Below are 9,302 nucleotides of genomic sequence, written 5' to 3' on the forward strand. Positions count from 1 at the left end.
GGATTGAATTTCCATTCGCTATTAGACAATGCTTATTGGTAATTTGTCATTTTGAGCCCTGCTGTTCTGCATGTTTATATCACTACTACTTTACTACTACTATAGTTTGAACCAATTCTTGTCTAGGTGTTTCTTGGTTAGTGGATATATCCAGCCTCAATATCACCATTAAAACTATTATAATGAAATGGTTTAACCCCTAGAAAATCTGTTGTGTTTACTAGCTGTTTGGACTCTTGGCATTACAGTTAGGCTCCTTTTTGACTCCCTTTTACTTTTTATTATAATTTGAAAGGTGAAACAAATATCTTTGAGATAGGGATATGATTAAAATGACATTATGAGATTAAATAATATGAATGAATGGTAATATTTCCATATAGTTACGTTATATAATATGAAATGGGCGAAGTAGGTAAGGGGATAAATGGAGGCCCATAAAGGTGTAGGACTTTGAACACTATTTTAACACATTTTAATTAAGTATATATTATTTATTAAAATACATGAAAGTTGCTTTTACATGTCTACATATTCTTTATTATGTCTTCTAATTATATTTCTGGGCTCCTTCTGAAGTGGAATATCCTCGGTGACTTAGACTCCTCTTACTTGGCCAGGCTAAACACTTTGTGTCTCCCCACAATTAGATTTTTTATAAATCAGTATATATGGTGTGGCCAGTGAAGGCTGTCTGTTTAATACGAAGTGTGTTGTTTTCCTGGAAACACTGCTGTCATCAAACAGAAACCATTCTTCATTTCCATTCACAGAGCCGAGGGCCGAAGAGTGTTTTTCGGAATGTGAACACCCTGAATTATCAGTCATGTCCCGCGCATAAGAATAATAGTGACCACTGTCAGATGATAACCCAGAATGGACCACAACAGAATTTAAAACATAGGGCACTTGTTGTTGGTTATGTGACAGGTCTTCTACCTCAGGCCTTCTATTCTCATTCTCCAGTGTCTGATCTGCTGATGCAGCCCGAGATGTTGATCTCTCAACAGGCAAATCCAGTACGAGGGGAATGGACACAGGATCCAATATCTTACTCTTCACATTGCAGATTGTATCATAGGCAAATCGCAGTAAAGTTAAAATGAGATATTGAGGCTCTTCCACGATCATCTTAGTCCTTTCTGCTGTCTGGAGGGAAGCACATGTTTGACACTGATACTTCTTATCTCCATCGAGAACCTCTGGTGCCAGGAAACTAGTTAGCAGGTCTTTTACCGTAGGTGTTTCCTGTGTCTTTTCCTCTCCAGTTTTTTGACATGAGATGTTGCTAGGCCCATGGCTCATGTTTTCCTCAGTGGGTGATTCTGCAGCTGGGGTCATATTGATTGTAACAGAATCGTAAGGTTTTTCCTCGGTAGAGCATGCTATTACCGGTGCTGATTTGACAAATGAAGAGAAAGCCAGAGGAAGATCAGTGAAATCTTCTCTCTTCTGGGAGGTGCTTTTGCAGGTCTTACACCAAGTGTTTGTTTTCAGCTTTCCCCCAAACATGCTTTCTATCACAGTTTTTTCTTCCTTCCCCAGTTCTGTGCTCCGAGGTGTTGAATTCTGTGTTGATTTCTCCTCTTCTTGCAAGCTAATGCACAAACAAATATAAGGCAAGAACAATGGAAATTTAAAAGCTTCAACATTTGTCTTATGCACACAGAGTGTTTATTATTGTCAATAATACCGTTTAATATTGTATATTTTGCTATTCTTCCAATGTTTAAGGTATGAATGACGACAACAACTAGTCAACAATTACTAGTTAAATAGACTAAGTATAGACCAAGTATATGTACCTGTTTAGAAGGAATCTGAGATACTCGGCAGAGTCTTCCTGGGAATTAGGACTGGACCCAGGTGGTGTAGAAGCCATAAAAAATCCACAAGGTGCATAAGCTATTCGCTGGTTAGAAATGGAAAAATACATTAATTTAAAATGTTGTACTGGCAAGAGAAAGGCACAGTGATATTGACATAAGACATTGTTGTTGTATCCCCAGTTTAAGGCTAGGCTACTTTTATTGTTATTTTTTTTTTAAATCTTTTATTCAATTTAAATGAAGTGACTCAATGACACACACTGATAGACTTCAGATTTTTGCAACTGATAGGTGGGCATGCCCATTCATATGTATTGCTTAGGATTTGTGTAAAAATAGGTTTTAAACAAGTTTTGTGCTGTATTTTAAATAATAAAAGTGTATAGTTAATTTTTTTATATATATATTTCTTTATTTTTGATGTGCAACAGTTAATTCATGAGCTTATGAAGCAACAACAGTATTAGCAAACTAAGCAATAACAGTGTGAAACAGTGTCATGGCACATTTTTAGAATTAAAATTAAACTAGACGGTGTATGGAGCAGAGATGTTAGAGATAAGAGGAAAAAACATAGAAAACACACATCTGCATCTCAAACAATGTAACATTGCCACTGGGTGTTGACATATATAGACCAGATTCTCCAGGATGCTGTTAGGCTGGGGGATAAGATTAAAACCAAGCAATTAGACTTAATAAATGTGAATGGTACATTGGACAACTGGGATGGTGAATAAATGAGCCCTAGCTCAAGGCCCAAGGTGAGGGCTATGGATTATGTACAGGAGGGACGGTCAGCCTATTCCTGAATTGGGCATCATAGGAATATACTTGCTGTGTCCATTATCAATGTAAGGCAGCCCATGTAAGCTACCCCTCATGGCCCCTTTGTGCTCAGTAGCCGATCTCCTAGAGTCTTGACCCCGAGGGTATCCTGTGCCACAGACCCGCCTTTCCGCCTTTCATTTTTTTTAATGTTAAGCAAATTGGAACTTTCAGAATTTCTATAAATAAGGAAATGCTCTAGGCACCATAACCACTACAGTGTGCTGTAGTGGTTTCTGGTGCCAGAAGAGGCCCTGTCCCTGGTTTCCCCCCTTCCCCCACCCCCTTTTTTTAGTAGTCAATGCATTTTACCAAGGCATCACTTTTTACCAGGGGTCCACATATGCCATGTGTCTGCTACTTAACCTGGAGAGTCAGAAACTCCGAGACAGTTTCTTCCATTTGCCCTTCTGAGCTAAACCCTGTTTCACCAGGCTTAACTCATATAGTGGAAAGCTGTATGTCAGAAGTAGTGTGGGTGCAGAGCGGCGCCTTGCAGATCCTAGGTAAGAAGTCAACCTGGTCTACAATGGTTTGGCTACTTACAAATTGGGGAGCTGGGGGGTGAGGCCAGAGTAATATAGTGTTTTTTGTGTGCTTGAAATGTCCCTTTAAAAACATACCTTGTTTGTTTCAGATAGCTTCTTGAAAAGATCTTTCAATTTCTCCATCAGTGATTGGCACCCACTCAAATTCAGAGATAACACGTACCTCCTAAAACTGAAATAAAAATATGTGTTTTACATCTTATTCTTGGACATTTCAACTTAAACGGGATACAAAATAAATGCACACAGCAGCCCCAATGCTAACTCACTGTAGCCCCATACACACACTACAGCTTATATTAATATACACACACTACAGTCCACATACATAAATATTAGATACACGCATACGCACACGACAGTCCCTGGACTCACACACACCATCTAGACACACAAACACTCTCTATAGCACCCGAACTCACACACTACAGTCCATGGATAAACACTATACTGAAACTACCCTGTTCACACAAACTACAGTCCCTATACATAAAAAGGCACATTACTGCTCCTGTAACACGCTACAGCCCCTAGATACACCCACATGCACACAACAGTCCCGATACACATATGCTCTAGAAGTACTACAAATATACTCACATGCTTTCTCTCTCTCTCAACAACTGCTAGTCAGACAGACAGACAGACACACACACAATCTCTACAGCCCCTTGATGCACACACTTTACATCCAGTGGAAACATATACACACTACAGTGCCTAGCCACACATCGTACACCACAGACTCCTTTACACACACACACACATACACACTACACCACAAACAGTCACCTCTATGCACACGCAATCCCACAATCGGCCTCCAACCACATACAGTGCCACAGAGAGCCCCCCTACACATGCACAACACCCTTTACTGGCCGTGCCCCACTTTTGTCCTTTGTTATCCATATTATAGGGACACCAGAGATTGCAGAGCTGTGCTTTGTTAAATAAACACAGGACATTGGTCCCATGCGAGTGTTCTTCCCTGGAGTGACAGCAGACCAGCATACTCACTTTGAGGTGGCATGCATGTCATCATTGATGACATGAAACACCCATGTTCTGTCCCTGCCCCCTCCAACTGGGCTGCTCTGCGTTTAAATACCTGGGCTGAATTATTTTCCCAGTCCAGCCCTGGTGTGAAATAAAGCATAACTTACTCTGCTGCCATGAATAATGCTTGCAATACACTGTTCATAAAACATGTGTTTCCCAAGTTGATTAGGCCAATTTTCTTGGTTTTTAATTTCACTGACTGTGGCAGGTTCTAAAGAAAGAGAAAAAACAAACACACTCACAGTCAACAAAACGCACAATATATAAAAATGTCTACCATCAGAAATGTGTTTTCCGTGCTCATCCAGCCAGTCTTCGTGTAATGAATTGGCGGATCAATGTGTGGAGTTACAGAATGCCCTTTTTTCACAAGAAGGTGAAAATAAATCATTCTTTTTGACTTGGTCACTGTACCTCACTATGGAATATGTTGGAGCTTTGTAAATATTGCTAATGGTTATAATGTTCAGTTTGTTAGTAGAATATTTATATCTACTGCCATTGACACATTCCACTATACCCAGCAACAGTGTTATTCTCCCCTCCACAGCCTTACTCCTATTGTCCCAATCCACACCCCAGTCCCATCTACCCTACTCCATTGCCATAGCCAGATATCTCCACGCAGCTCCACTGCTTTAGGCCTATTCTCTCTTCCCAGTCTTATTTCACTCCCAGCCTCTCTACCATATGCCCTAATACACTTATTTCCCTATGCCTAGTGAATTTATTTTTTTGAACTCCTGATCTCCCATGACCTGTCAGGCCCTATGTAGGTATCCTGCAGATAATCTGCCTGTGATCACCACTTTCCAAGGACTTACATATATAGAACTGTATAGTAGAGCAGTGGTTCCTGAATCCCAAATTAGGTGCCTATGCTAAATGGGTTGTTAATGTTTGGAATAAGCACATCATATTAATGAAGGTGCATGCAATTGTTCTGAATTTAATGCTTTTTTACAGCGTCTCTGCATTCCTAGGTGTAATAAAACCACCTTTCACTTTGGGATGAGTCTATTTTTTTTATTTGCTACATTTCTGTTATAAACTACAATGCAATGGTAGAATGGGTCACTGGGCTAAATTTTCATTTGAAGAATGGATCTTAAGTGCCCGTGATTCTGCTTAGTCCTTGTACAGCAGTAATTAATTGGTATATGACGTGGATGTTGTATTGTTGTTATTACTCTAAACCAAGGATGGCTAAGACTGGAACCACTGTTTCTCAACGATATTCCCCATGATGCTCAGCCAGCCATAGGAATGTATATCGGAAACATCTGGGGTGTCATAATTAGCTGTCAGTCCTCTAAACCATCTCTATGATATCCTTAACCATGTCTTACTATATATTCGTGTTTATATGTCTTTTCCTATTTTTAACATGTAAACAATTACATTTAAATCTAAATTTTATTGTTATTATGTTGTTCCATTTTTTTTGTAACAATATATCACTTTTGTGGCTGATCTATGAAATGTATAACATATATTACAAGTACATTAAGGGTTTATCAAGCCTAATACTTCCTAATAAAGCTATGTACCTCAATTTCCGTGGGCTTGCTCTTGTCTCCGGTTACTTTGCGGCGGTTATTGTTGAGGAAGTTGATGATGTCTTGCTCACAGGTGAGATTTTCGGCTCTTCCTTTGCCTGTGAAAAACCCTGTAATGTTCAGTTTCTCAAAACAGGCGAACGAGCACCAATTGCAATCCCGCAGTCTTAGACACCTTCCGAAATCACATAGTTTTGTCCAAAATAAACATATCCATAATATCAGATTTTGAAACCATCCAGTTTTACTTTCTGTGCTGGAATCTTTGGTCTCAGATATTGTTTCCTCAATGTCAAGGACTGTCGCCTCGTCTGTCATATTTGTTTCCAACTGTTTGTTCACAGTACCACAATTTTACAATGTGTGTGAAACACTGTGTGTGGATTTTTGATAAAATTAGTAATAAAACTCTAAGGACAACTCTAGCGCACTAAACAGCAATGCAGCCAATTCAGTAGTGAGTGAGTGTTCCCTCATGCACTGGTGAGAAACAATTGTTCAAATGATGACATCATAACCATGTCACAATCCCATATGTTGATAATGGCATAAACAAAGTTAAAATTACTTGTGGGCTCTTAAAGTTTAAATAAAAATAAATAAATGCATAGACAACATGTGCAATATATATTTGTATACTAAGTGAGGCTAGCATTAAGGGCATCAGAAAAACAGCTATAAGATTCAACAAAATAAGGTTCTCTGTACTCAGATAGTGAAATGTTGTGTGCCTCTTCTTTTTTTTAATGATATATTTTTATTAACAAGGGAGATAAGCAAGGAGTATACAGTACGACATACAGGTCCTCATAGGTGTTATGATTGGTATTGGTTACAAGTACAATAACTTATAATTGGCTGACAGTAGAGATGCACCGAAATTTCGGCCAAAAACGGTTCAAACTGGCCGAAATTTAAAAAGAAAGACATCTTTCATATTTTTTTTTCTAGTGCATAGTTCAACAGACATGCTTGGATTAATGGTTCAGATGATTATATATCACAATGAAGAATACTGCACTTGGGACGGGGGGAAAACACTATGGGACAGGGGGAGGGGGGGGGAGAACACTATGGGACAGGGACAGGGCCAGATTAACATAGGGGCTGATGGAGCTGCAGCTCCAGGCACAGGCCAAGGCCCATGGAATAGGCCCATTGATTAAAAAAAAAAAAATCACTACTCTTAGGTTGCCAGGTATTTCTCAGAAGTATTTCTCAGGTATTTGAGGTTGCCTAGCCGGTGCTGGTATTGCAGTAATAAACAGAGTATAAACAGAGATTATTCTGCAATACCAGCGCCAGCCAGTAGGGGTGCTGTTTGTGTGGAGAGAGGCAGGAATAAAAAGTTACAGCATCTCCCTCCCTGCCTCTCTCTACTCACTGATCCGCGGGGGAGCAGCTCTGCACAGAGAGGCCAGAAAGCAGCTCCGAGCCTGCGAGACATGGAGACGGTGAGAAATTTGGGGATGCTGAGACATTGGGACACTGGGAGACATAGGGATACTGTGGAACATGGGCACCCTGAGACACTAGGGACACAGTGGCCGCATGTCTCCCAGTGGCCCCTAGTCGCTCAGTGTCCCCATGTCACCCAGCTAGTGTCTCAGTGTCCCCATGTCTCCCAATGTCCCTGGTGTCTCTCAGTGTCCCTGGTGTCTCTCAGTGTCCCCATGTATCTGTGTCCCCATGTCTATCCCAGTGTCTCAGTGTCCCCATGTCTCACAGTGTCCCAATGTTTCTAAGTGTACCCTAGTGTCCTTGTGACATCAGGACACATGGGGACACAGACTCTAAGGGATACTGGGAGACATGGGGAAACAAACACTAGGGGACACTGGGCGACATGGGGACACTGATACACTAGGGGACACTGAGAGACATGGGGACACTGGGGGACACAGGGAGACATGGAGACACTGGGAGACTTTGAGACCTGGGAGACATGGGGCACTCCCAGTATTCCCATGTCTCCCAGCCAGTGTCCCTAATATCTCAGTATCCCCATGTCTCCTAGTGTCCCTGGTGTCTCAGTGTCCGTAGTGTGCCAGTGTCCCTAGTGTGTCAGTGTTTCCTAGTCTCCCAAAGTCCCCTAGTCTCCTAGTGTCTCAATGTCCCCAAGTATAAAAGAAAAAATCCCAGGCACTCACTGTGATAGATTTAAGCAGGTTTATTGGACGTTTTGACCTGTACCCAGGTCTTTATCAAGTCTCTAGTGTCCCCTATGTATCACAGTGTGCCCTGTGTCTCCCAGTGTCCCCTCGTGTCTCAAAGGCACCCAGTGTCCCCAGGTCTCCAAGTGTTCCCTAGTATCACAGTTTTCCCAGGTCTCCCAGTGTCCCAATGTCTCTCAATGTCCCCCAGTGTCCTACTGTCCCTGGTGTCTCTCAGTGTCCGTAGTGTCTCAGTGTCCTTAGTGTCTCAATGTCCCTAGTCTCTCTGAATTCCTAGTCTCCCAGTGTCCCCATGTTTCACAGTGCCCCCCAGTGTCCTAGTGACATGGGGACACTGGGACACATGGGGACACAAACACAAAGGGACTGGAAGACATGGGGACACAGAAATGCCCTCTTTTTGTGTATGTTCATCCCTTTCGGCAGTTCTGGTTATGTGATATGTGTCAGTGGCCCACCCATTTACCCCATCCATAGACTTCCTGCTTTACTGGACACGGCTGTTAGAGGGTATGGATTTACTTGAAAGGTAAAAGCGTGAGATAAACATAGGGTATGTGTTTTTTTCATGGCTGCATTCTATGAGTTTACCTACAGCACCATCTCCATCAGATAGAAGACGCTTAGGAGGTAGGACTGTTTTAGTGTTTTTAGTCAATAAGATTTTGTAATTAGGCCCATCATAATTGTCAGAACCAGGCCCACTGGGCTCTTAATCTGGCCCTGGAGCTTAGGGGTGGAACATCACGGAAAGAGACGAGTAAACATTTGAGGAATATAACCCAATATATATGGAATCATAGCACACTTTTTTTTATACATAATCTACATACGTACACATTCACTAACAGTGATGTCATTAATGTCTCTCTAGAGACACCATCAATGACCAGCTGACCAATACAATAACAGAGCACATTTGTTAACCAGTGACATCAACCATTGATACATTAGCACCAGCCAACACATCAGAGTACAAGAGAACAAGGCATGAACGCGTTACCCCCTAATTAAAGGAACTAGATCATTTGTTTCTGCACCTCTTACATTTGAGTGCATTTTGTTAAAGAGACACTCCAAACACATTAAGTATCTTAACTTGCTAAAGTGCTTTATGTGTGAAGAGTGTACCCTCTTTTTTTATTTTACAAAAAGTACACATTTTTAATAGAAACTGGCACTTTTATAAATTAACCTTGTTACATTCCCTGGCTGTCAATCAGACAACCTGTCCTGTTACTTCTTGATTATGTTTTTAGCCCAATGGAGCTAGACTCAAGAGGCAGCAATTGGTCAAAGCAC

At 41.2% G+C, this 9,302-nt stretch overlaps 1 protein-coding gene across 1 annotated transcript; it reads right to left on the bottom strand.

The window, feature by feature from the left end:
• Nucleotides 1-621: 621 nt before the first annotated feature.
• Nucleotides 622-6,144, bottom strand: LOC134601630 (ubiquitin carboxyl-terminal hydrolase 38-like). Its single transcript, XM_063446147.1, has 5 exons — nucleotides 5,818-6,144; nucleotides 4,372-4,478; nucleotides 3,281-3,377; nucleotides 1,806-1,912; nucleotides 622-1,597 (listed from the first exon to the last, which is right to left on the bottom strand). Exons 1-5 carry the CDS (start codon nucleotides 6,142-6,144, stop codon nucleotides 622-624), a joined length of 1,614 nt encoding a protein of 537 aa, XP_063302217.1.
• Between the last annotated feature and the right edge of the window lie 3,158 nt (nucleotides 6,145-9,302).

Source organism: Pelobates fuscus, chromosome 3 (genome assembly GCF_036172605.1).
Source record: "Pelobates fuscus isolate aPelFus1 chromosome 3, aPelFus1.pri, whole genome shotgun sequence".
NCBI lineage: Eukaryota > Metazoa > Chordata > Amphibia > Anura > Pelobatidae > Pelobates > Pelobates fuscus.

Bases quoted from the DNA above. Each gene is read 5' to 3' on its own strand.
- LOC134601630 (XM_063446147.1), bottom strand. From the start codon at position 6,144: ATGACAGACGAGGCGACAGTCCTTGACATTGAGGAAACAATATCTGAG. The intron at 3,378-4,371 runs GTAAGTTATGCT...TTTTTATTTCAG, and splicing joins GCATTATTCATGGCAGCAGA to TTTTAGGAGGTACGTGTTAT. The intron at 1,913-3,280 runs GTATGTTTTTAA...ATTTCTAACCAG, and splicing joins AGCTATCTGAAACAAACAAG to CGAATAGCTTATGCACCTTG.